Below are 27086 nucleotides of genomic sequence, written 5' to 3'. Positions count from 1 at the left end.
TCAGCGCTTCTTTTTATGATTCTCGATCAATAGTCTCTGCCCATGCACCCACAGCGAGTTAACTGGCCTTATTAAAGGTCATGTATCTTTTCTGTACATTTCATTATATAGCATCGGCAAATCCAGGAAACTAGTCTGACTAACACGATGATGAATTTCATTAGCTAAAACTGTATTAATACAGCATTCTGTGGCTGATATCCTTTCTTTTCACCGTTCAACCAATATGTTAATATTGACTTGTGTTCGTTAATGTCAATCGGGTCGTCTCGGCGCACGGTGCTGAAAGCGGCCGTGGAATCCAGAAGCTTTTTCACCGCTTCGCTGATCTGGATTCGCATTGCTGTAAAATAGCACACTTGAGCAGTAAATAAAACTGTTATGGTGTTAACCAATGCAACAATTTAATTACATTTACGCGCGCAAAGACGTAACCTTTAATACTGACCTTGTGATGTAGATTCCATTTTGTGTGCAATGAGAATGGTTTCTCCAAACCTAAATCACATTACACCAAGAGTAAAAAACCGAAACTTTGGTTGATACATCGATAATCCGGCATAAGCGTCTTACAGGCAAAAGCGCGGCATTATGCGTCCGACAACACCAGCGAGGCATGGACCTGGTCAAAGGGCACCCCCATATAACAAGGTCACTACAATTCTTTAGCAAACTAGTTCCACAGATTTGGTTTACGCTTTTGCTTACCAGAATGAATCCCCAACCGTATACGCAGTTTTTCATTGGGACGGTGACGAATTTTAAATTGTTCCATTTCTTGTAAAAGCATTAATGCCAGGCGACTGACTTCGGTGCAGTGCTTCAGTCCATTGCGCACCGGTACACCAGAAGCTACCTACCAAATTAAATACGCACAGGATAGAAGATTATCGATTCAAGATTACCGACTTATAATGATCTATTACAAGTTATACCAGGTTGAATCCAAACAGCAAATGAATAGAAGAATAAGTTTTTAATTTTATGGTTTTATGTATGTGGACACTACGTTTTCGTAGTATTTCTACAAATAGGTACATATTTACTGTATATCTTTTGAAGCAGAGATGGCACTGGACAGAGAGGATTCCATAATAAAAGAGTTTTAAAGGAATCTATTTTGTTACCGCCGTAAGCTGCTGCACATAACACAGACCACAGATCACATTTAATTAACAATAATTTTTGGCATGTGCCTTTGTACTACGGTCGCATTAGGCCTAGTAATCAACATACCACATAGCAATCTCCTATGGTTTCCACCTAAAACGTGGTACAACGCATTTTTAAGCAGAATTTACAAATAGCAAGGCGATAGATTACCAGTGCTTAATTAAAAATCAGACCTTATAGGCGTCAAATTTCAAGATGCAACCGTCGAAGAGCGTGAACAGATCGTTGAGTAAATCTACCGTTTCTTCTGGCGTACTTTCGGAGGATATTGTGGTAAAGGATACAATATCGCAATATTGCACGGTCACGCTGTCGTAGCTTTCCGGTGGCACTGGTTCGTCCCGCTTTAGCTGATCTGCTATACTCCTAGTAAGTAAAACAGATACCGATATTTTTTTGGCTTTCTGGTTTACAGCTATCATTTAACAAAATGTTATGCACCTCGGTAAGATTTGATACAGTAGACGGTCGCTTTTCTCTTTTTCAATCAACATCAAATGGGTTTTTTCGTTTACTGCGTGCTCCAGATCCTGAGCATATTCCTCCATTTGGTAGATCAGTCGGTCAATCACAGTCAGATGATTACCCAAATGAGATCTGTGAGGAAATGGTTGCAAAATTAAGACAAGCCGGTGGATGACCTTTGGACTTTAGGAAGTAAATGGCTAGGTAGTTACTGACATTAGCAATAATTAGTTAGACCTGGCTACTCAGTACTCGCTAAGTGATTGTACTACAACCAGGCCTATGCCATGTGAACGCTTTACTTGAAAATATCCATGAGAATTTTGCGGACTTGTTGCAATCGGGGACGTTCCATGGGGTTTTGCGCCCAGCATTGTTTAATCAATACCAACAATTCCGGCGGAGCATTGGCTAGGTGGGCTCCTTCCAAACGCGGACGAAACTCTTTGTAATTTCGCTTCTGCAACTTGGCGATGATAACTGCCAAAATAAGAAACAACTTTATAATTAAACGTCCTTGCGTTGTAAGTACACTACTATACTAGTATTGTACAAGTATCTGTACTCAATAGCAATGACCTTCCGTCCGACCGCTATGTGACGGAGCAGGCCGAAGTGATGGACGCGGTCCGCTAGACCGACGGAAATCCGTTATTGTCCAATACTGAACGTCCAAATGAACGCATAGACACGGGGATAAAAAATGCCCCTTTTAATGTTAATCAATCGAAAAAATGGGGATATAAAAAATTGCGAGCATTTGCTGATTAAACGAGGACACCAACGCCAGTTCAGTTTCACAAAGCCATTTAATGCTTAAAGATTTGCATTTTGACAATGATATACGCTACACTACGATATCACACGTAATTAACTCTCGGTTATGTCCGCAAAAGGTTTGTTATCGAAATGTTTCACATCCCCAGTACAGCATAATGTTCTCTTCTTTTTCCTGTAAGATATACCTATCGTACAGCTATAATATTATGATACAGAAAATTATAACAACGGAAAACAAAAATGCCCGATTACGATAGAAATACAATACAAAGAATAATCTGTTGTCTCGAGTTCAACCAAAAATCTAGTCTCGCAACATCTAACGCACATGCCCCTTACCGGGCGGTGAAAGGTTATGCGCCATGAATGGTGTCTCCTCGTCACCGCCTCCTGCATGATAATGGCCAAGGAGTACACATCGCCTTCGGGACTACCGCTGTTGACTCCTGACATATTCAGGAATTCCGGTGGCGTCCACATGAGCGATTCAAAAACGCTGTTATCCGGAGATTTTGGCAGTTGCCGAGTGAAAAAGCTGGGTAGTCCATAATCAGCCACACGGCAGGTAAAATGTCCATCCACATAACAACACCTGGATGTCAGACGTCCGTGATACGACATCGCAGTGGACTGAATGGCCACCAACCCTTGAACGATATCCCGGATGAACGACAGAAGGAAATACTGGTCAAGTTTTATGGCGATGTTACTTAGAAGATCCTGTACAAATAAAACGAAATGTTAAAATTATTGCTTACAAATTAGTGGGCTCAACTTCAACCATTTTGCTTACCGGCATTTTTTCCACACTACTGTTGCTCTTACTTTTTTTTAATTTTGCTCGCTTAGTGTTTGCATTATTGTGTTTATTTTCTTATTGTTTATTTTTCTTGTTAATAATTTATTGTTATATGATTCACATATTTGGATTTACAAGTAATTAGAGGTGCTAATAACTATTTCGATTTATGTTATTTTTCAATTTATATTTGGCACATGAGCTTACAAATAAATTTCCTTTAGCGCAGTAATGGTACAACACTACCGCCCGGTGGGGTCCGTTACACAATCCTTGCAGTATCAAAATATTGGGATGATTCAGTCCCCGCGCCGCTGCAGTCTCCCGTAATACTCGGCGATTCATCACTACCAGCGGTACTTCACACAAGCGGACAATGGTTTTCGAGCCTTTCCACGTCGCCCCGATGGAATGCGGGGTCATCAGCAGCGCTGGGCCAGTCTGTAACGTAGCTACAGACAGCGGCGGCAAAACGATATCCTCATTTCCGGTTTGTAGACGATGCAGGGATTGGATGGTGTGGGGACGGGGCGTATGAACCGTCATCTTCTTGCTGCTGATGATGTAGTGTGGACTATCCAAATCCGACCAATTGCCCAGCAGATCCAGCTGGGCGATTTCGTTGCGCCGGCTCTGGGCGGTACGGATGCGACAGGTTAAGATGATGAGCAGGATAACAATGCCGGCAGAGATTCCCGCACCCATGGCGTAACGCTGTGCTGGAAAGTTAACTATGGACCTTTTTGAAAGAGTTTTTGTGGTATATATTCACCAGTAGATATACGCGATTATCCTTAGACTTAAGGTAGCGTGTCAATAAGCGATCCGCATAAGTGGCAAAAAACGGGAGAATTTACAGTTGGAGTGGCAGGCAGTGAGTGACAGCATTTTACGCCCGTTGTCGGTGCCGGTAACTGCGTTTGCATTACGGCGACTACAGATAGAGTAGCAACTAAACTCTGGAGACATCAACGGTCAACAAATGGCAGAAAAAATTGTAGAAGCAAAATTAAACGACCGCAAAGGAAAGGTGCCGTAAATAATTTTACGACGAAACACATGCCGTGATATCGATCCGTGTGATGTCCTTTACCATATCAAACCAATTCGACAGCAAAACAAAAATCGTGTATGTTTGCGTAAAATGCTTTCGTGTTGCCCGAAGTGTGTGCCGCTGCTGCATGCCGCTGCATATCGTTCCATCTGAATTTTATTTATGTACTGTACTATCCTTTATGCCGTCTGAACAGTTTGACAAAACTAATCACCTAAATCCCTCAACAACAAAATGATAGCAACATCCCGCTTACGACATACTTGTATAATCACAAATCGGATCTTCTCCGGTGTATCCGCACTGTGGTCTATCTAATGGAGGCGATTTCGTGGGATTTCTCCAGGGAATTGGCTTCACTGGGTCGAACAGGTAGTTGGGTACTAGAACATTCTTATAACCATAAAACTCAGCCACCACCTAAGGACAGAAGGACAAGAGCACACTTTAACAATTTCGGTACAAATATATCACTGATTTTGCCTTCCTACTGTAAAACTGTTTAATTAACGATAAACGTGTACGTAACTCTACCGGTACACAAAATAATATTATAAAGATATGTCATACGTAAAATTCTCCGTCATAATTCATGGCATAAAGGGCATGATCATCATTGCGATCTCCATCTGGATTTATGTACACTTGACCAGTTGCACCTATAATTCAAACATGGTTGCCTGTTGTATAATCCAGTATGTACCTGCACAGTTAACAAGATTACTTCGTAGTTCCTCCCATAATTATTATCGTATACCATACATTTGTTGTTTTGCCAGCATTATACTGAATATCCGCAACAGTAATACATCTAGTACTCCTCATCGTAAAGAAAATTAAACATATGCATGGTACTCACCGGGCATCGTACGATTCCAATACTGTTGCGAAACTTCCAGAACATTGTCCTTTTTTATGGATTTACCTTCGTTGATTAATTCCCTCATCGCCCTCCCGTATAACATGACCGAATCGTAGAAACTCGCTACGTAATGTGGACCGAAATACACTGTTAAGGAAGCTGTCGACTATAATTTTATAACTATTTCAAAAGTCAATAAAAACTAATACTCTACAACCAATCCAATGCGTCTGCACGACAATGTTATAATTGTTACAATGCAATTTTAATAATGCGATAATGGGATCCTGGTGTTCTGTCTGTAAAGCTCGGTAGGCGTACTCACATGGCGTGTAACTTATAAAAAACGTACAGTAAAATCGAGTTATTTCCTACAGTACTCTGTGTTAGTCAAAAGTACCTATAACGACAATCCCATTCTACGAGTAGTATTATTCAGCTGTAGTAGGAGATCGAAATGTTTTATATTTTTTATTTAATAAAAATGGTATCGTTGAAGAAAATGTTTTCTGCACAAGATAAATAGCGAAAAATATTATGGCATAAGTAGAGAAAAAAGGATATAATTCAGCGTCAGATTCAGTCCGAGGTTATGTTGTGCTGCCACTCTCCGAACATCCCGTGAGAAGTTCACGTACGCCGGTTCATCCTGGGTATTACGCAGGGTTACAATTAGCAGTGACTGAAAGGCATCCCGCGCCACTGCGTCATAAGCATCACCTGTAATTTTCGTTCAGCTTAAATACAGTACAGTTGTACAACTGTTCTTTAATATTAATAGGTACCACAATAATTACGTTTGGTGGTTACGCATGTAATAAGCGCATGCAAGGGCGTGCAGTTGCGCATACAAACACAGTCAATAGCAATTAAAGTGAAACACAACATACAATATATACAGTAATCAATAAGATTGAAACACTAAACCGAGTGGTCGATTTGTAATGTACAAACTGTAAAATTAAACGTAACCAAGATTAAAAAATTTTCCATAAAGTCTTTCTGGCTGGAGCTATTTGAAAATCGATTTTATTAATTTATTCGGTTTTGCGGAATACTGCAAAAACTTTTCCAGCTTCCAGAAATTTCGATACTATGACCATTATTGACCGCGGCAGGATTTAATGTTCGAACCAGCTACTTACCGGTTAGTTCTATGCAGTATTTTCTTACAATTAAAACCTGTGGAAACTGTTTTGATCACAATATTGCTCGAATAAGGAGTGAAATTAACCATATACATTGAACTACGAGTAGAAAAGACTTGTCAAGACATTAAACAGTGGATTAGCATAATCTCATGGGAGTATTTAGCATTTAACCTTCTACACCGGAAGCACAGGAAGTGAATAGAATACGCGTTACATAATAAACGACCACGTGCCGGCATCGTCATCTGTTGGCTGCAATGCCATACGTGCAGGACAAAAGGCATAATTTGGACAAAATGTCATTCTCAGTCACTTGACATAAAACAGCGGAAATACCATCCACAATTGCGCCAAACATATGTCTTACTTACCCTGTTTCCACCCATGATTATGAAGAATATTGTCGCGGAACAGATCCAGGGAAAAGAAAGCATATGATCCATCAGTTTTGCCCAGATAAAGCGCCTGTATCATGAACTGCCGTACGTATAATCCATCCATCAATAAAACAAAAACTGTAACACCAAAACAGAGAACATAATAATCCTGAAACATTTGTGCAGTTAATCCTGGGGATTCGAAAATTATTGCTATCATCGACCATACTAATAGTGCAAGAAACTGTGAATGATTAAAAATCAAAGACTCCGAAATATAATTAACAGTACAAATATACGAGTACACATACGCCATACCTCTTGATACAAGAGTAGCATTGTGTAAAATGTTATGAATTTCGCCAACTCCGCGCAATGCCTTGGTGGAAAAAGGCATCATATATGGGCGAATGGGTGGATTATCTTTTAAATTCTTTTCAAGACCTACGAGGATTGTTGATGTATTTACACTATGGAATTGTGTCTCTGCATTTAGATAAGCTTAATTAAGTGGAATACAACATTAACATGTACTGTATATGTACAAAATCATTGATAATTGTTACGCTAAGTCGTCGATTACCCCTAAAACTTTACACTGTACAGGCACGTAACGTAATTATTTTACTATGTCATGTATTTTATATCTACAAACGAAAGTTTTCTTACTGTTGGCGTTCACAGTTTTTGTGTTGTCGTCCATGTCAAAAATAACTGCAAGTTTTTAAACAGCCGGAATTAATTAATATTCATAGAAAAACAAATCGTAATTTTCCATTTTACCAGTACCTACTTGCTACATTGTTCCATTTGAATTTTGCACATAGTCGCTGAAAAAAAATCCACTGTGTATACGTGTTGTAAGAGCAACGCGTAAGATACGGGAATTTCGCCGAGGAATCAACCAGATCACCGGCCCCCGTAATGCTGGGAAGTCTGAAATATGTCTGTAGTTCTAAAGAAGACATCATGTCGTCTGTACATCCAGGTCCTAAAAATATTGGAGTAATGCGTGAATTGGAGTAATGCGTACTCTTTAGATTACAAATTAAAATGAAACTCAAGCAGCTGGCTACGCACATAATGCCAACTGTTTTTCTTGTATATTGATTATTATGATAATAAAAAAAAGCAAAAAAATGTTCCCGCAATTTTCATTTAAACTGATAATGCATAAAGTCGAAACAATTTTTTTAAATAGGTTCCGGTCGTCGGAAATACTTGAATGTTATAGATTCTGATTTGGTGAGGCAAATTACTATACTCTGAAGTATACTTGTACGCAAAACCAAACATATCATGAGGTTTTTGTACAGCGTATGTACTCGTATTGTTAAAATCTTTGCGCGCGAAGCGTTTAATTTTTAACATAACAGTGAAATTTTGTAAAAGTCCAGAACATTGCACATAAGTAAATCATTGCGAAATCATTCATACATGTGCAGTTTACAGTGGTTGCTTTTTTCTATGGTAATATATCGATTGTGGTATTTTTTATCACCTATTACAAGGTCAACATCTTCCATGCCGGCATAATACGTCTGTCCCATGGCGTCCACTTTGCTGCATTCATCCGCATATAAAAACAAAATCGGTTTAAAGATAATATTCTGCTCGGCATAAACCTTTTCATAAGCGGTTTCCAGTGCCGGTTGTACAATCTGATAATCATACGGTAGATTACTGCCATTGGTCAACAAAATCCCGGCTTTCAGGATCGTTACATTTCTTTGAATTAATTCCGTCGAATTAAAATCCAAAGACAAGTTAAGTGCCGGCACTACGCTAATTATCATGTAGATGACATAAAGAAATTCCTTTAACCTTTGGCAAATACACAAGCACGCCATTAAAATAAATGCATAAGTATCCACAGTCGTTAAGCTGGCGAAAGAAAAGACAGGCGGATCACAAATGTTGTGGCTGTAGCCGTGTAAATGCCAAGCGGAAGCCACAACGAAGACAAAACAACCCTAATCCCACTTAAATCACCGTTTTATACGTGGGATACACCGGAAGCGTGCCGTGTTACAAAAGGATACCAGTATGATGAGCATAACCGATAATCAGTCCTGCTGGGCGCTGCGCTGCTGCTTCCCGGTACGTTGTAACTAGTACAGTAACATACTGTACGCCTTAAATGTTCCAGTTGGTTTATACTGTTGGCTTGTCTGGTACCGACTCTTACTGGACTTGCTCCGGCTCGAAAGAGATGAGTTCAATTTTTACTGTGAACTCAAGCCGGTGCTGAATTTCGTTTTGTAGCACTTTGAAATTTCGGTCGTGCTTTGCTGATTATTTATTTTTATTGAGTTCCTATGGAACACTCTTTTGGTCTCTTTTTTGGAGCTTTTATCATGCCTTGACTGAAAAGTATCATTGGAATAACGTGCGTTTCGTCGCACTAATTTTAAAATTCTATTACAGAAAACCAGAAACGAGTGAAATCATCAGCACTTACGAAATTTTTATTCATTTTTTCAGCGACAATGACGAATTTTTTGACGCAAACATGAAGTAGGAAGAAGATTCTATTTCTGGCGCACACGAATCAGGTGCATATTTAGCAATTAAAGCCAACTTTACTTGTCGCATATTTAAATTCAAAAGAGGTGCGAAGCAGAAGGATCAGATTGGAAAACATAAGGTTTGAATTTCAAAAGTTAGGTTGCTTTAACAATACAGATTAATAAGATTATCAATCAGCTGTCTAACCACACAGGAACGGGAAAGGGATAACATTTACAATATACCATAACATGAAAATGCACAGAGGAAAGTGGAAAACTGAAAACACGATTATTATTCCATTGAATTTAACAATTTCGCAAATAGCTACATGCATGATACATGAATAACGATATTTTTACACAGTAAAAAAGCTGATTGATCTTATGATTTTCTTTTCAGTTTCCACTAATCTAACAAAAGCCGTACGAATATTTTCCTAAGCATTTACTTGTCTTTCCGACATCTCTCATAGTCAGATTATATGCTACTGCATTCAAGCCCCGACTCCAATATCAACAAACGTGTACAAAGCATTAACAATTTGCCAATATAACATACGTACAATTTGTATAATTATGCCGAACATATCAGCACAACGACACCTATCTTTATGCTGCGACACCGGCGGGATTCTTGCCTAACGTTAATCCAGGTAATAACTCTTGAATGGCGTTCTTAATTTCTGCAAAACAGAAGCGCACGTGAAGCAAAACTGAAAGAGTGAATTTTCTAAAGATACAATAATTATTTGTACAGTATGTATATCACTATACATGAAACTGCGAGAATGCCGATAAAGGAAAACTTACTTGGTGTAACATTAAGACTATCAATATCCTTCAGAATGCCCGGTCGATACTGGTCGCGGAGGTTTTCCGGGGCCGATTTCCAATATTCATGAATGCCGGTAACGTATTTTCCGAAATCCGAATTTTGCAGTTCCTTGGCCATTTGAGTCATTCCTTAAAACGTTAGTGAATCGTTAGGTTAAACAAACTGTTACCGAAAATTCGGAACACTCGTCTTGCTTACCACTTTTTGCAATATACTCGTATAATTAAATATCACAAATCGATGAACATACTTTGCTCATACTTTTTTTGCATTTACACAAATGTCAATACGGTATTGTCAATATCATGAAGTTGGCAATTGCTGCCGGATTGGATTACCGTAAGATTGATTCAGTTGACCCATTTTTTATAAGTATCTCTAGCACTAGAAGGCTAGCAAAAACTTCCTTATCAGACTAGCAAAAACTTCCTTACTCCCAGCATCAAAAATATCAGTATGCAATTGTTATATGATCCACGCTGATTAATTCAATCCATATTTCAACATTTTCTCACAATTTTTTGTGCTCGTATGTTTTTGTAATCTATAATTATGTTTAGGTGTTTTGGTCGATTTACACTGTAATTATTTAAGTTTACAATTAACGTTTTTATTTTTAAATTGCATTTCCTTAAAATCATCGGTGTAATTCCCAGTCGTAAAGCTATGCGCGCTTATATACTTTGTAATAATATTTCAAAATATTTTGGATATAATTTACACACAAAACAATTTATCGACTCTCATAAAATAATTTCAAAAAACACACCGCGTGCAGCGTTTGGCAAATTGCTATACATTACAGTAAATTTGCGTATATAGATATACAGTATATAGATTTGCGTATATACAATACATACATAGAAAAAGATACAAGTGTGTGCATTAGTTGCAAACTAATCATCGAAAAATACTGAGTCGTTAGTAAAATATGAATAAATTCAACTTACTCAATCCTTGCGGTCCCTTAAATAGTGTCATCTGCATGAGTGGCGACGGCGTTCCACCAGCGGCTAATTCCGTTCCATAACCTTCCACATGCACCGTCAGACCGTTCGGCCTACCACCGGCACCGGCACTGGCCCCGGACCAGGTGCCGGGTCGGGCGCTTCCTCCGCCGCCTAGCGCCTGATTGAGCAGCATAATACGCAGAAAGGAGACAATCTGGGCAAAATCCAGCGTAGTGATGAATTCGGCAGTGGCGGTCGAGATCTGGTTAATCGTCTGCTCCTGATGTGCCGCTGGTGTTTGAACACCTGGCTGCCCGGGAGCGGTCGGTGTGGGCACACCTGAAATTAGATGTTACTCAACGTGGCACCAGCGTCAAGGGCTCATATAAAAAAACCATACTTAAACTTACAATACAAAAATCCAGATTAAAATTACCCTGTAATTTCAAAATGTGTGATATGAAGTAATGCGAGTCATCAATTTTCTTGCACTCAGAACATCAAGTAACTACAGAGTACACTACGCGTACGATTGCGTTTATTAATATGGTTGATAGTCAGTAGTCACTAATCAGTATCAAGATTCAAGAACGACTACAAATTAAATGTAATATCTATATGAGTATAATACCACAGTGCAGTGCAGTATAAATACAGTACAACTGCGTCTCAAATATGAAAACTAAGTAGAAAAATAAAATTTGACAAGATGGCGGTGACCGACAAGGAGTGAATGGTAATTACTATTTTCTACAAAATATATTGTAGCATTATCAGCGAGGTCTGCGATACAAAAGCTAACAATACTATACTGTATGAATAATTCTAATGTAAGCATCTACGTATATAATCGTAACAAATCATCCTGTAGAATTAATTATTCCTTAAAGAATTTCATTCAGCAGTTCACGCATAATAGTTAGATAATATCACAGATGATTATTATATTACCTGGCGTAGCGGGGACAGTGGGTTGCGCCACCGGAACAGCTGGTCGACCGGGCTGATTAGCCGGGGGTGCCGGATTGGGAAACACCGGTCCCGGTACCGGCACCGACGGATTAGCCGGATTAGGATTAATCAGAACACCCGGAAAAGCCGGCTGAGCACCGGGATTGGCCGGATTCACTACAACGGAAGGCTGTGGGACATTGGGATTAGTGGGCGGGATCACGCCAGGTGCCGGCTGGACACCTGGAGCGGGAACCGCGGGATTAACTGGAGCAGACGGCTGCACACCGGGAGCGGCGGGAACCGAGGGCTGCGGTGCAGGTACAGAAGGAAAGAAAACCGGTGGAGCGGGAACGGCCGGGTTCGTTGGGATGGCACCGGGTTGGGGCGCGGGAGCGACCGGAAACGTCGGACCGACGACAGCAGGTGCCGGTGCAGCCGGAAATGTGGGATTAGTCAGTATGGAGGATGAGGGCACGGCCGCGGGATTAGTGAATACCGCCGGCTGAGCGAACGGGTTATTCGGCGTCGCCGCCGGGGCGGTTGGCTGTGCGACAGGAACCAGAGGGGTGCCCATAGGACCGAGAGGGATGTTGGGATTGGGCTGAGTTAGGAAAGAAGAAGGCTGTGGCGGATGGACGCCGGGCTGGGCAACCGGGACGCCGGAAATGGAAGAAGGCGCCTGCGCGGTAATGCTACTCACCAAGAACATAAGCAACAGTAGCTTCGCTGCCATTTTTCAAAAACGCGGGTTTTTCCTCAATAATAATTCCCCAAAATTTCTATAATGTTTAAGAAAATTATTAACTCTTTTGGAAAGTAGGATTTTGTTTTTCAAGGTTGACATGTTATATATGAATTAAAGTGAGCACATAAGCGGACCACTCAATCCGGAAGTGCTGAGATGGACAATACAGGATTTGGATAGAAAAAAACGCGTGACACACTGGATGGGCAGTTTTAGTGGGTTGCCTGTGTACGAGAAACCGGTAAGTGCTGATTACCAAGCAGCTGACCAGAAAACACCACACGTCATGGTAATCTGATCCGACCTCCCGTACCGGACATGACCTGGACGCCAGGTACATCTACCATCACGCACCTGTTGGCGCGGCAGTTATTAATAACTGCTGACGAGGACAGTCGGAAAAACAATAGGGAAATCATCATCAGCATTAATTCTACAAGTGCCGGACCATAAATATAAACCAACGGAGCAACCACTACACAATTTTCGAAAGTGGGAAATCAGTCGTCATTGTCGCCTTCAAAAAGGTCATCAGGCTTTCCATAGGATTTTTAGCATGAGCTTACCGGCCATCCAAGCATCCTTTCAGTGAATGAGATTCATACAAAAATAAAGTATTTCATTGAAAAATGTAATCGCTTTTACCGTACACCGGTAAACGTTCACCGGATAACATAAACTTTTCGCAAACTTAAACCAAATATCCCTTGATTTGATGTAGATGTGATCTGGTAATGCACTACGATATCCCCGACTATCCGTGCACATTATTTTGTACTATAACATACGAGTAAAATCACCGATAAATCGTTATGTCAATAATAAATAAGTTTCTCGATGTTCTCAACACTTAACTAGCAGGCACCGCATGCTTTTCCGGGGTCACAGAGTATTCAACAAAATAAGTTATAAAAAATTTAGAAACCAGATTGAAAGCTCGACGAAAAACGCTAAAAATAAAAAAAAAATCAACAACAACAATCGGTCATAAAACAAAACATTTAACAGCATCGAATATTCGAATAAATACAAGATTGTCCAACAACTACAATGAGATTTCCAAAACGCTACAGATCTTTGATGACTGAGAGGCACAGACTGTGATCACGCGGATCTGCCCAGCCACCGTAAGGACCTAAAAACAAACCACAATATTGTGTGAAACAGCTACAAACCGTCAAACAATAATTTGTAAGACCTTATGTCGTCGTTTTATTACTTAAAATGCGGTTCATTTAAATACCATAACACATTATTAGTACCATCATAATTAAGGTTTCACTCCATCAAACGAAATAATTTTGTATGAAAGCAGAGCACACGCAAGAAGCATTTACGCCTTATTAGTTACTGCCAGTAGGTTAACGATGTTCAAGCTGGCCGAATAGTATGTATGGTAAATGAAATTATGAAAGTTTTCATTTTTATGTACCAGCACACGGATCCGCTAACTTAAAAAATCAAAAAATACTTTCAGTTGTAAAAATAATTGGAAGTTAATGAATTTGCGATAAAAACAACCGTTTTCATATCACAATTTTAACCATGTGCATCTAATTTCTCCTTAGCACTTACAGCTGGAAAACAACGGCTTCAATACAGCAATAAATCATAATCCTTGTCACCGATGTGATGCCTGCTCACTACATACGTCAGCCTGGCACATCGGATATCATGATTCCATTCAGTATGTTATTCTAAGTTTGCCTGTATCTTGCTCCCGTTAGAATCGACAAGACCTTTCAATTACGCATTTACGACACTCACTCGGCGAAGACGGGACGTTCCTTCTCAACTTCTTGACCACTCGCATTTCCTTAGGGAACATCACATCCGTCTTGTTCCGCAGCAGTCTCTTCACATTCTCCAGCGTATCCACCTGTTGCAGTGTTCCACACTTTTTTTTACTGTCCCGACTAGTGTGCGTCCCACAATCGCCCACGTGCCACACGCGGGGCGCTTCCACCTTCAAAATCTGCAGCCGCTCTTGGAAACAGCCCACATTCAGATGCTGCAGTGTCCAGTCCCAGTTGTATTCATCAATGGTGCAGAAACGTTTGGCACACTGGCTGAGGACGCCGGCAAAGCGCTGATTGAGGACCATGCCCATGTTGTTGCCGCCGGAAAAGAACCAGGACCATTCCATTTGGTCCCAATCGAGATAGGGCCAGCGATGCTCTTTGGGATAATCACCGAGGATAATTACACATTTTGGGCAGTCTTTAGTCTGGATTTGAAGGGTTTTGTTGAGAGTGTAAATAATATCCGGGGATACGTAGTGATCTTCCTCCTACACAGATGAACCGATGTACTCAGTACTTACTGTAAAAACTCGAAATGTATTTCAGAAAAATTCAGTGCATGTCTTTACAGTACAAGGTACCTTTACAGTAAGTACTTGTACTTAATGTTTTTGTTACTAATTTAAATCGTAAGCGCTTCCTCAGACTTTGAAGTTTCATTTGGTTCGTTCAGCTTATTGCTGCTATATTATTGCTGCCATTAAATAAAGTTTACGAAGCGGGAAAAACTTATGTAGCTATGACGAAAATATAACAGTTTAATAAAAAACATTCATCATTGCAGAGATAAAATCTGTCAAAGCTTCAAAAATAAATCCGCTATGTGAATAAATTGGAAATGCATCATATCTGCGCATGGCTTTACCTTCAATGCAATCAACGATTCAACACCGTAATGTTTCGTTGCTTTTGAAATTTTTGTACGGAATAAGCTCTTACCAAAAATATTTTTGGTCCGGTATGATTTCTCAGAACTTTGATATGACGAAAGACTTGAGTGAACTTCCATATCCAGTGCAACTTAATTTGCGCTAACTGAGGTTTCCGCCCGTGCCCTATGGGCAATGCAGCATCTTTGGGATCTGCAACAAAAACGCAAGCTGGCAAGCAGTAAGGAAAAAGAGTACAGGAACGCATAACTAATACTTATCCGCATCCAAATGCATGTAGTCTTAAACAAACAGGTTAATAACACACTAAGTCTAAGTTAATAAGTTTTTAAAGATTACCTAACAATAAGCCATGAAATTAACAATTTACAAACTGTTTCCGTTAAACGCTACTCAAGCAAAAATATACAGTCAGAGAACGGAATAGGTAAATGTAAAAAGCAAACTGAATATTCAAACCAAGTCAGCATTATTTGCTAACTTAAACCTATTTAACTAACTTGTTTTTTTTGCGCAAGTATAAAATACATAATATATGTATGTATAATTCATTGTCATAATTATATTACGATAATTTTCGATACAATTTGTTTTCTGTATGTGCAGTATTTTTATTTTTGTGCATTAAACACAAACCTGGACCGGGATAACCATTTGGATACATCTGTATGGAATACGGATAATATATCTGCATAACTCTTGCAAACTGCATTCCCTGAATCACATCATTAATTTCCTTGGAAAACACATCATGACTAAAGATAATCAGCGATTGGTTAATCCCTCGAACCGCTCGCAATGACTGGATGATTGCCTGAATATACGGGATTCTGTCGTGCAGCTGAACGATAAAGACCGGCGTTTCCGGCGCAACACTGAATCCGCCGTGTGTCTCTCCATTGAAGATCAGCTGCAGATCATTCAGCACGCGAATCTTGGTGCGAATCTCCTGGATGGTGGCGGGAACGGGTGCGGAGGAGAGGAGATGATCAACAGGTATCGATATGTTGAGCGATGACTTCGCTGGCGATTCGTCACTGCCATCGTAGCTGATGTGCTGTGCGCGCTGCTGAAGAAGGAAGAGCTGGAGGAAGAAGACGATAAGGATCAGCGGTGAGTAGTACCATGATAATCTGGCCATCCGAGAATAAATATGCAAGAATTTGGCCTTCATGCAGATCAGCAAAAAACCTTGAGACCGCGCTACGTCAGCGTTGCAAACTGTCGAACACTATCATGATTCGCTCAACACAGCGTGGTTATCGCAACTGCACGGATGCGAGAAAACTGCAATCATTACAAGTAGAGGAACAGAGTTATCCAGGATAGGGATAATTTAAGGGATATTCGGAGTCCAGACTGTCAACTAGAGTAGCTAAAATGAACTTGAAAGATTCTGAGTGGCTTTTGCAGCTCGGTTTTGCAACTAACTTGTAAGCGGCGATTGTTGTTGTTTGAGCATTTCCGGCAACGTTGCCAAATTACCAGGTGTTATTTCCAACTACTCTTGGAACTGGAATTTGACTGCTGCTATTGTAATGGAATCGCCTTAGCTAATTCTTGCGTGCAGCTGCATGGAATGGAATTGCACAAGTTGGTAAAACGAGAAGTTCCGCATCAACTTCCGACTTCAAAAATTTAACAGAAACTGAAAAATTGTTTTGGAAAAATTAATGATGATTTATCATTTATGATTTATCTTTACAGTTGGTTTCCTGGCTTTTGTAATGATCCAGTTCGCCATTTTGCTTTGACTCCCTGTGAATCTTGAAATTTAACAGCTGCACAGAATGCGGCGTCGCGTATCTTGCTGATCCGAGGAGTGAGGTTTTATAAATCCTTTTCTAGAAAATTGTATACGATGGCGACGATAGTCAGCTCCAAATTTGCTCACCTCTCTCGCCATTTCACGTGTGCTCCCCGGAGGTTTTCATCCCGATTTAAAGTGCTGCCTGGGCCGACGCCTGGTTCAATCCAGGTCCCACGGCCCCTTTCACCCATCGCTAATGAACCCATGGAACATTTCCAGATGTCCAGCGAGCCGCGAGGTACCTTCTGCTTACATTTGCAGTTTTAACTACAGCACCACCATTTCTTTCCTGATTAACTTCTGCAATAGATGAAACCTTAAATTATCCGGATTATTTTAACGTGAGGAAATTATTTACGATCGGCGACTTGTTTAACGCGCGGGTCCATTTGGGACACGCGGTGGGCAATCTGGACGACCGAATGCGCCAGTTTGTCTTTGGGAAGCGGTTTAATCAGGTGGTATTCGATTTGGATATCACGGCACAGTATCTGCAGGATGCGCTGAATTTCATTGCACATGTTGCGTATCGGGGCGGCATTATTCTGTTTGTCAGTCGGAGCCGGGAAACCACATTGATGGTCGAGCGGACCGCGATGGAAGCTGGTGAATATTCTCATACGAGGTAAACAGTTCAGATTTTCACTGTGATCAGATTTTTTCTATGATTCTGTACTGAGATTTTGTCATAACTTATAATTTATATTGATTTGAAAATAGTAAGACGAGAAACATTGCTAACGTTACACTGAATGATCGTATGGTTGTGTGCTGCACCATTCCATTAGAAAGCATTAAGAATCCGTTGTACTACGAAAGTGACTGTTGCGAGTGCCGAGTATGTATTCGGTGTAACGCGGTACCTATTCCCTACTTTGCGTTTTGAAACTTTTCACCTTGTGTTATATTTGTAAATTATCAGTGTTCTTATTTTTTGTCTGTTTCATCAGCGTGCGTTTTAAGAGAGCAGGGGTTGGTACAAGAGGGAAGCTAGCTGCTAATTTAGTTTGTTCTTTTATTTTGTAAATTGTCGTCTGATATGATTTAAACAACCGATGGCATATTTGAACTGCTTCACTAAATGGCATTAAATGTTGAGATTTCCGCTGGCCTAGCCGCATGTTTTGTTTTCTTGGGTTGTAACGGTGGCCCATTGCCACCTGTTTTACGGAGCAAACTGCAGACAATAATTCAACAACTTATTCGGTTTATAGACCCTGATTTTATTGGTCGAAGTGGCAAACCATAACACCTCGGTGTTTATCCAAATGACACAGTCTCAGTTTTCAAATAACAAGAAATGCTAAACAAGAAAGCAAGAGTAAACTTTTCATGTTAAGATTTTTCAAATTTCGGGTTCATCAGGAATTTTCTTAAATGCCATGTTAAATTCCTTTTGAGCAGCGGCGCGTAGCCCTGGACTGTCAAATAACTCCAAAGTTGTAAGGGCTATGATTTTCGCTGCCCGGAGAGCATACGGTTGAGCATCTGGAGATCCAGCCAGGGTAGCAAATTCTTTGGTATGAATCAAGGCCAATTTGCCCAAAGAGACTTTGGGCTGGATGGTCGGTATAACATTGGATACATTGCCAATGTCTGACGATCCCATCAAGCCGGGATCCGGCTCATAAACAATACCTGAAAATGAAGACTTTAATTATTTTTCATTACTATGGTAGTAGCATAGGTATTATTATCATAGCCCTTTTAAAGTTTTTAATACAAAATTAGTGTAAAATTTGCATTTAGTTGCTGTTATAAATTTTGAAAAGGCAAAACTATTCCGCCCATTCAAACATCAAGTGAACCGTGAATTTAGTAACAGAATATCACCGACCGTGCTCATACCTTCATCTTTTGCAAAGCGGCCAAATATATCGGCTAAAACATGATTGGATCGAAGTGGCAAATAGCGCATCGGATCCCATTCCAGGCTTAATTTACAACCTATTTTTACGATCATTAGATTAAGCACGAAACGGTTATAGAAATCAATAGTACCAAAACATAAAACATCGCGGCGTTTGTCACTGACCCGTTTGTCACTGTATTGTCATTATTATGTAGAGATCGATTGAGTACCTGTTGCCAGTGCAGCACTCTCGAAACAGCGGGTAACTTTTTCTTTTAATATAGGCAAATCTTCCGGTAGCAAACATCTTATATAGTATTCAGAAACTGAATTCTCCGGAATAACGTTAACTGCTTCGGAGCATCCACTGATGATCGCATGTACCTAATGAATACCAAGTATGAGGTCAACAATCTCTGACTGAACATCGGAAACCCGGTAAAACAAAATAGAAAAACACGAGTAAGCATTTCTGTGTTGGCAAAGAGGATCACTGCTATACCGGTAGATTCGGTACACTGGCGAACCACATAAGGTGCAGTGCTGCACAATGTGGTAAGCAACTCAATTTACTGCGAGACGCTGAAAACGAAATCAAAAGGAAATAAAAATGACCTCTGTATTTACACATTTACCCTCCAGTCCGGCTTCATTTGCTGTCGGAGTAAACTGACAGAATTGTAAGCAGATATGGCGGCATCCAGGGCGTTTATACCGTCCCAAGGACCACAGGACGCATGACTGGCCTTTCCGGTATATCTGACAATCACCTGCAAATATCGTTTCTTACAATAAGCAAATAATGACGCCAGAAAACACAAACATATTCGGCCAAGTAAGAAGATGTACTTAATCGAATTAATTAAGCCGTTCATACTCCTGTAAACTCATTTCCATAGAAATATAATTAGCTAGTGTGTTATTGTTCTGCGTACGTACAGAGTAGCAGAATACAATAGATCAACATTTCCGTTGGCAATCACTGAAAATCTATTTCAATAATTCTTACCCGCTCAATTCCCAACGTTGCAACGTATAGAACATCCGAATAATGGGGATGTATCATCAAAGCAAAATCGATATCACGAAAAGCACCGTTATTAATCAGCGTAATCTTTCCTCCGCCGCCTTCCTCTGCCGGGCAACCCAGGACTACTATCTGCAACGAAATTATTAGCTGGGGTGAGATGGTAAAGCGGCAGGCTTGACCCTCGTCATAACTCATATAAACACTGATTTAATTACACTGTAAGAATGATATATTTACAAAGAAAGATTCGGGAAAATAATATACTGATCGACTGTTTTAAAAAGAATGAAAGGCCTTGCTAATTGCAGAGCTGCAGTCAGCAGTACCAAAAAAATTAGCACTAAGGGCAATAAAGTGCGACTAGAATAATCACACCGCGTTTAAAATGTGGAGTTTTCATGAGAAGATCGTAGAGTAAGGGAACTAACTTTGTTAAACGTAATATTCTGCTTTTCAACAGTTTACTATCCAGTTAAACTTACACGTGTTCATCGAAGTCTAACACATTTCGTTCAAGCATTTTGAAGAAACGTGATTTATATTTAATTGTAACGCATAATCTCTAATGGAAATTACCAAGTAACGACTGGAATCTGGCAATCTGCTCTAAAAGTTTGCGCCCATGAATTTCATACCTTCGCTGGCGATTTGCTCCATTCTGCGTGCAGAAGCACATGCCGAGCTGCACAGGCAGCAGCAACTCCGACTTCTGATGCAAAAAGAAAGAATCAAACTGTCTATCTCGAAAACATCCCAAAACACACGCTCCTCACCAGCGATCAAATTATGTCCACAGGCATGCCCGATCTGCGGCAGCGCGTCGTACTCGCACAGAATCGCCACCGTAGGATGCGATTCACATCCCGTAATGTAGTTAGCGGTGGCGATCTCCGCACGAAAAGCCGTCGTCAATCCGGCATATTCCCGCTGTACTGCAAAACCATTTCGTTCCAGGTAATCCGTTAACAGCTGGTGAGCAAAATGCTCTTGAAACAGCAGCTCCGGATTTTTCCATAGCTCCAGGCCGATGTGGTGGAACTGCTCTTTATGCTCCTCCAGAAATTTACCAACAAGTGCAGAATACATGCTCAATGAAAGCTGCAATAAAGAAGCAAATTATCATACAAATAAATTAACGGCTAGTTACAAATTTACAATTCTTATGTCTTCCCAAAACTGATGAAAATACTGTAGAAAATACAAGTAATTTCTTAAGATCAAATTCGGGTAAGATATCAGCTGTTTTGTCGAAAACTTAGCAGCTTGCCAGCTGCCGTCCCAGCTGTTACTAGTCAGGCAATCGCAGCCACGAAGGCGGTTGAACTGAGAACATGATCAGCAGTTTTTTTTCGGCACGCGCTTCAAGCAACCAGCAAGTTTTCAGTTTTGTGTTTATTCTTATTTTTGTGATTTGCCGATCTTCCTATTTTGCAAGTCCTCTCTCAGTTTGAAGTACGTAAACAACGGTGATTTCAGTTTTGAGCTACAAGTTTACAACTATGCCACGAAATTCAAAGCAAAAACCCGCGGAAACCCCACCCGACGATACGGGGAAGAAAACCCTGAAATCCGGAGTGCAGGTATGGTATCCGCCAAGCATGTACAAGAACAGTAACACCAATGCGAAAGCCGAAGAAAAGCCTCAGACTTCCGCCGACCCTTCTCCCACCACATCATCCAAGGAGTCCAAAGCGGCGAAGACCCGAACACGGATTGTGTTCGATCCGGACGATGACTCTCCTCCGAGTACTTCGAAGAAGATCAAATCCGGACATTCCACGGAGAAAACACAGAAAATCGCGAAGCCAGCCAGCAGTCCCAGCCTGACGAAATTACCATCCGGAGTATCGGTGTGGTATCCCGAAGCCTTATACCCGACATCCAAACAGACCGTTAAACCGCTCACCTCCACCTACTACAATCTCCCATTGCGACTGCAGCGCAAAGGATGGACGATCATGACCAACAAGGAGACCAAACAAAAGTTCTTCTACAATATGAAGACCGCAGCAAGCTCGTACGAGCGTCCAGATGACTTCACCGAACCCGATTCCGTGGAAAGCGATGATGATAGCAAGCTGCAGAAGAAACCAACGAGCCGATTCCCGCGTCCGCGAGCGTCCAGTACATCGGCGACCTCGTCGGGCACTGTCGCCAGTGCGCCGAAGGTCTCCCGCAAGATCATCGTGAAAAAGCGAATTCCTTCCAAAACAAATGTCATTACGCTGCCAGACGATGATGAGGATGTGGAGATGGAGGATATCACGGAGGAGACGGCAGATGGTCCGGAAATGGAAATCGATCCAGTGGAGACCATTAAAAATCTACGCAATGTGATTGTCTACAATGCGGAGGCGGCGCCCAGCTTCTCCGTGCCAGATGCTCCAGCACGCAGTGCTGGCAGCAATCAGCCCGTGTTTGATTTGGTGTTTGACACCAATGTGCTCTTGAGCAACGAAGCCGGGAATTTTTTGGTTGATTTTGCGTTAAATAAGTTGAAAGCATTGCCGGCTATTCGCATTCGTATTCCGCATATTGTTTTCGTGGAGCTGGATCGGTTGAAGACGCGGATTGGGAATCCGATCGCGATATTGGCGGTTCAAGCGATTCGGTATGTGGAAAATAGTAGCAATCTTTCGCTTTTGATGTATCACTATGTGTATAAGAACTCGTTTACTGCAGCCCGTGCATATGCAATGAATGAAAAGTTGATACTATACTTACAGAAAAAAATAATTTAGTTTTCGAACAAAATTAATTATATGATATACAATAAAACTGAGTAATATTATTTTATCAATTCTCCATTACTGCTGTGTATACTTGAAGTAAAGTATGTATAGAATAGTCAGTGGTTTACCTTTATGTACGTTTACTGTTGATAAGTAATTGTTCGCAAACTTCCCATACAGGTTGTTTGCGTAGAAGATTTGCCGCTTGTGTGTTTTGATCTTGGTTGCACCTTTCAGTCAGTTCAAACACGATTCTATCTTGCAGTTTCTTGAACGACATTATCTTGGTGCGCAAAGATCCTCGTTTCATTGGCCAGACTGCGCAGGAATACAGCCGCGGCATCCATAATTTCCCCGCGTCCATGAATGACGATCACATCCTGGTGTACTACTTGCAGATCCAGGACCAGCACATTCCTAACAACCATATCGTCTGTATTACGAATGACGTCAATCTGCAGACACGAGCAGCGGTGAATAATGTCCGGGCCATCAACGGGGCCAAGTTGTTTCAGGAAGTGGACAAGAAACTCAACACGCAACCGTCCATGTTCGATGTGCCGGTGCAGAATTTCAGCGTGCCATTGGTCAGCTTGGCGGATAGTACGGTTCATGTGGGGAACGGGAATGCGGGACTGTCGCTGGATGTCTGCTTGACTGTGCAAAAATGTGTAACCAAAATACTGCTGAAAGTGTTGTCGGCATTATTGGAAGCGAGGATGAAAAGGGTAAGAAATTAATAGTGTTTCGCAGTCTCTGTTTTTGTCGCATCAGTTCTTTTAATAAATTTTTTTAAATGCTGTGCTTATTATCTGTGTCGTACTTTCTCGCAGCTATACGACGATCACTGGCTGGATGTGGTTAAAATCATACCACCATGGGTGACCGTCGCAAGCGTTACTGAAGCGATTCTGAAGCATTGGATAGCTGCATTTGGCGATATCTTCTCAGCTGACGATAAAACCCTTCTGTCTTCTTTGTTGACGATCTCGAATAGCACTTCTATGACTGTTGTCCACACCGACGATCTACTGTTGCACGGGATTAAGGCGCTGAATATTGTGGCCCGTTTGCCTATGGACATTCGCGCTCCATTTGATCATCTTGTGTCGGCGGGACGGATGTTTACGGAGCGCTGGCGGGATATGTTCGATCGTGCCCGGCGTGGACTGCAGCCAGTTGATCTGTTGGTGAAGGACTGCACGGAGTTTCTGCAGAACAATGTTTGAATTTCGGCATGGTGTAGAACACCTGAGACCAGTGTCTGCTTCTTCGTTTTTAACTTCTAATTGAAGCAAACCATAGTTTGTATAGATCTGCTCACATCGTTTACTACTGATATTGGGAATGGTGATGGGAATGGGTTTTGTTTGTACTACAGTAATACAAATACCTTCCGCTAAATTGCGTTAAATAATCGGTTGTTTATCTCTGGAAAGTTTCAGTTGTTACAGATCTTAAGTTGAAGATTTAGTTAATGGTTGTGTGTTGAAAGTTGGAAATAACTGTTTACGACAAACAGACTAATAAATTCTAAATTCAATACGGGTTAATTAAAGGTTGCGTCTTGTGTTGCGACAAATAACGCAGAGTACTTGGGATTATTACGATGAATGATTAGGTGATAACAACAATGCAAAGAATTTTGATGCAAACTGTAATATGTATTATGTAAGCAACATATTTTACAGTTGTGAGTAGATTTAGATTTATGAAAAACGCTTTACTGAATGAATGCCTGGGAAGCTGGGATTTTATTGACAACATTTATCGAATGATTGGAATTTTTTTATTCTTCCGCGTATGTAGTTGACATGTACGGTATGCGTGTTGCATGTATTGTACAGTACGTTTGGCATAAACTTTCTACTTTCATTCGTATTAATTTTTCAGTGCAAGTGAGCAAGTGACAGAGAGTCACAAATGCCAAATTCGTTCAATTTTTTTCGGTCCATAGTTATTTATCTTCTTTCTGTTTTAAATCGCCATGATTCATAACGAGAATAATATATTTTATTTTCATGCTGAGCGGCCTGATTGTGAGCAGATCCGCACTCTGTTTGTTGCTCCCCAAGCTGTATGCGAGTACAACTTTGCACCTATCTGTATCTGTATGTCAGGAATTTCTACAGCGACGTTATTGACAACCTCTACTCTAGCTGTTCGCTGATGGTATCGAAATCCAATGCATTATGCATCCAGTCCCGCAATACACGAAATTCCTCGGGTATTATCCCAGACTCAGATAATCTGAGCCCGGCCATGCGATTCTTCTGGCGGAGATGCGCTGCCGTCTGCGAAGTTCCTGTCTACTCGTCGGCGCGCTCATCACCGTTTGGGTGACTCTATCCCTTTTGATCTTTCGCCATTCCCTGTATGGCTCCAGTCCGGAGACGGTGGAGAATATATCCGACGTAGTGAAGGACATTGAGTCTTCCCCCGCCACCTCCACAACGCCTTTGAGTACGACTACAACGCTGCCACGCTTTGATACATACGTGCCTTTGGTTGTGATCCTCTCGGGACCAGGAAAGGTGGCCGTGTTGTTGAGCGGAATGACGAGTTGTTTGAAGAGCGTTATTGAGAGCACCAACGCTCCGATCAATGTGATTCTCGTGTGCGAGAGAAAAGTCTTCGAGCTGGCCGAAGCAGCGATTAAACGAAATGTCACCAGCGATAGAGCGAAATTACGGGTAAAGTTTGGGTTATGTACATTTATCACCTTCACTAAATGATAAATCTGTCAGTCTGGACAACTGCATGGCCTTGCTGTTATGTATTTCTTGTGACTTATTAAGATATTTTCTTGCTGTAATTTTGTTTTTAATAAGCGGTAGCCACCCGAATACTTCACAAAAATGCGAACACAGAGGCAGGCACGTCTGTTCTTAATTCCAAAATTTCCGACATTTCAGCAATCCGCGCTGCTGTAATGTTGCGTCTGTTTTTAAATTCTCTATCAGGTGCCGATTAGTCGTTACAGTAAAATTGGGATTATAAAATTTCTCTGGGGCGATAGATTTATCCTTTCCTTGGATTAAAAGTTCTGGAATCAGTATGCTTGATTGAACTAGCGAGAAAAATTGTAAAAACAAACGTCACAAACCTGTAAGACTCCGAAGTTATATTGTCACAGTAAAATGTAGTGCAATGGTCAAGCTAAACTGCTGCGTCCTCGCTGCGTGCTTGAGGCTTGGAGCATTCGCTTCAAAGCGTGACTAGTTAAAAACTATTCTGAACCCCGCGCATTTTTTTCTAGATGTCCTATCTGAACATGGACGATGCATTTTCTATGGGAAAAGAGACCATGTCCTCGTTAAAGGAACAATTTGGAGCTAAGGGCGTCAATTTCCCATCCTCAGCGGAATTCCTCCCGTTAGTCATGGATCAGATCCTGCCGTTGCATCGCCGTGCCATTCTGATCAATACCAACACCGTGTTCGATTGGGATGTGCGGGAGTTGCTCGATAAATCATTCCATCTTCCGGATTCGCGACTGATCGGTGTGGTGCGCGATACAGTGGCTCTTCCGTCCGGGAATGCTACCGGCTTCACGAAACCAAAGAGTTTGTACAGTTTTCAGGCGGTGTTTTTCGATATGGACCGCATGCGTCACAGTGTAACATGGCCCGAGGCCATGATGGCCAAGAGTGTCGCCAATCTCCTCCACAAGTATTTTCATGCTTCCCGAGCCAAAGATGTGAGTTTTGGTGATATGTTGTTCATTTTGAGTTTTGAGCATCCGGAGTGGTTTTATTTTCTGGCCTGTGGTAGCTATGGGCACGGCTGTTTTATAGAAAGTAGCATGTTTCGGGAGGAAGATTTTCTGTGACATTGTTGTAAATGCTGTGTTGTTGCCAGTTGGAAAGTGGCATTTGCAGTGGAATTTGGTTTTTATGGTTAGTTGTGAACTCTTTAAGTAGTATCGTTGTTATTCTTATTGTACAGCAGGCTTGTGGGCAGTTTTGATCGTATAATGAAGCGACAAAAATAAAACTCCTTACCGAATTAAAATTTTGGGTTCTTTGAATTTCAGGTTAACGTTTAGGCTTTACTTTACAAGTAGATTTAAAATTTTTAATGGGCAGTTTTTAACAGCACCTTATAATGAGCAAAATTATACTAAACGGCACAATGCCTTGCTTGAGGAAAAAATTACGGAGTTTTATACCAGACTTACCAGTATACCACCATGTTTATGTGCTCGCTACCGGTTCGCTTTTGTTTTGTTTTAAATCGCCGAAATCATGCAATTTGTGTACTTAGATTGAAGAAATTTCGAGAAATCATTTTCGGACAGAAGGGCCATTTCCAA

General features: G+C 41.0%; 7 protein-coding genes across 7 annotated transcripts; 3 read left to right on the top strand and 4 right to left on the bottom strand.

Annotated features, from left to right (window-relative positions):
- Positions 1-29: 29 nt before the first annotated feature.
- LOC129596240 (atrial natriuretic peptide receptor 1-like) lies at positions 30-8645 on the bottom strand. The gene is given in 20 exon segments (XM_055493467.1): positions 30-343; positions 449-498; positions 574-622; positions 709-856; positions 1237-1263; positions 1347-1539; positions 1615-1770; positions 1941-2118; positions 2758-2793; positions 2796-3138; positions 3425-3936; positions 4535-4691; positions 4842-4930; positions 5131-5260; positions 5693-5853; positions 6656-6799; positions 6980-7105; positions 7331-7375; positions 7455-7652; positions 8163-8645. Coding segments are annotated over 20 exon segments (3270 nt in total). The 5' UTR covers positions 8512-8645; the 3' UTR covers positions 30-164.
- A 616-nt stretch (positions 8646-9261) lies between these two features.
- LOC129596215 (uncharacterized) lies at positions 9262-12751 on the bottom strand. The gene is made up of 4 exons (XM_055493442.1): positions 11908-12751; positions 10957-11295; positions 9982-10134; positions 9262-9854 (listed from the first exon to the last, which is right to left on the bottom strand). The coding sequence occupies exons 1-4, from the start codon at positions 12641-12643 to the stop codon at positions 9781-9783; spliced, it is 1302 nt and encodes a 433-aa protein (XP_055349417.1). The 5' UTR covers positions 12644-12751; the 3' UTR covers positions 9262-9780.
- A 658-nt stretch (positions 12752-13409) lies between these two features.
- On the bottom strand, positions 13410-16772 carry LOC129596224 (alpha-1,6-mannosyl-glycoprotein 2-beta-N-acetylglucosaminyltransferase-like). The gene is made up of 4 exons (XM_055493449.1): positions 15984-16772; positions 15397-15539; positions 14423-14945; positions 13410-13790 (listed from the first exon to the last, which is right to left on the bottom strand). The coding sequence occupies exons 1-4, from the start codon at positions 16519-16521 to the stop codon at positions 13723-13725; spliced, it is 1272 nt and encodes a 423-aa protein (XP_055349424.1). The 5' UTR covers positions 16522-16772; the 3' UTR covers positions 13410-13722.
- A 213-nt stretch (positions 16773-16985) lies between these two features.
- On the top strand, positions 16986-17942 carry LOC129596253 (28S ribosomal protein S2, mitochondrial-like). The gene is made up of 2 exons (XM_055493483.1): positions 16986-17395; positions 17467-17942. The coding sequence occupies exons 1-2, from the start codon at positions 17209-17211 to the stop codon at positions 17784-17786; spliced, it is 507 nt and encodes a 168-aa protein (XP_055349458.1). The 5' UTR covers positions 16986-17208; the 3' UTR covers positions 17787-17942.
- Positions 17943-18366: 424 nt separating this feature from the next.
- On the bottom strand, positions 18367-21232 carry LOC129596205 (peptidase M20 domain-containing protein 2-like). Its single transcript, XM_055493423.1, has 8 exons — positions 21195-21232; positions 20813-21137; positions 20675-20748; positions 20019-20168; positions 19645-19779; positions 19240-19393; positions 19006-19104; positions 18367-18795 (listed from the first exon to the last, which is right to left on the bottom strand). The coding sequence occupies exons 2-8, from the start codon at positions 21123-21125 to the stop codon at positions 18503-18505; spliced, it is 1218 nt and encodes a 405-aa protein (XP_055349398.1). The 5' UTR covers positions 21126-21137; positions 21195-21232; the 3' UTR covers positions 18367-18502.
- A 198-nt stretch (positions 21233-21430) lies between these two features.
- Positions 21431-24289, top strand: LOC129596201 (uncharacterized). The gene is made up of 3 exons (XM_055493414.1): positions 21431-22650; positions 23037-23499; positions 23605-24289. Exons 1-3 carry the CDS (start codon positions 21539-21541, stop codon positions 23998-24000), a joined length of 1971 nt encoding a protein of 656 aa, XP_055349389.1. The 5' UTR covers positions 21431-21538; the 3' UTR covers positions 24001-24289.
- A 269-nt stretch (positions 24290-24558) lies between these two features.
- On the top strand, positions 24559-26772 carry LOC129596220 (uncharacterized). Its single transcript, XM_055493446.1, has 2 exons — positions 24559-25464; positions 26031-26772. The coding sequence occupies exons 1-2, from the start codon at positions 25054-25056 to the stop codon at positions 26601-26603; spliced, it is 984 nt and encodes a 327-aa protein (XP_055349421.1). The 5' UTR covers positions 24559-25053; the 3' UTR covers positions 26604-26772.
- Positions 26773-27086: the final 314 nt, after the last annotated feature.

The sequence above is a fragment of the Paramacrobiotus metropolitanus genome, unplaced genomic scaffold (assembly GCF_019649055.1).
Source record: "Paramacrobiotus metropolitanus isolate TYO unplaced genomic scaffold, Prichtersi_v1.0 Parri_scaffold0000087, whole genome shotgun sequence".
Taxonomy (NCBI): Eukaryota; Metazoa; Tardigrada; class Eutardigrada; order Parachela; family Macrobiotidae; genus Paramacrobiotus; species Paramacrobiotus metropolitanus.
Note: the sequence above shows the minus strand (reverse complement) of the source record. Positions and strands in the feature narration are given on the sequence as shown.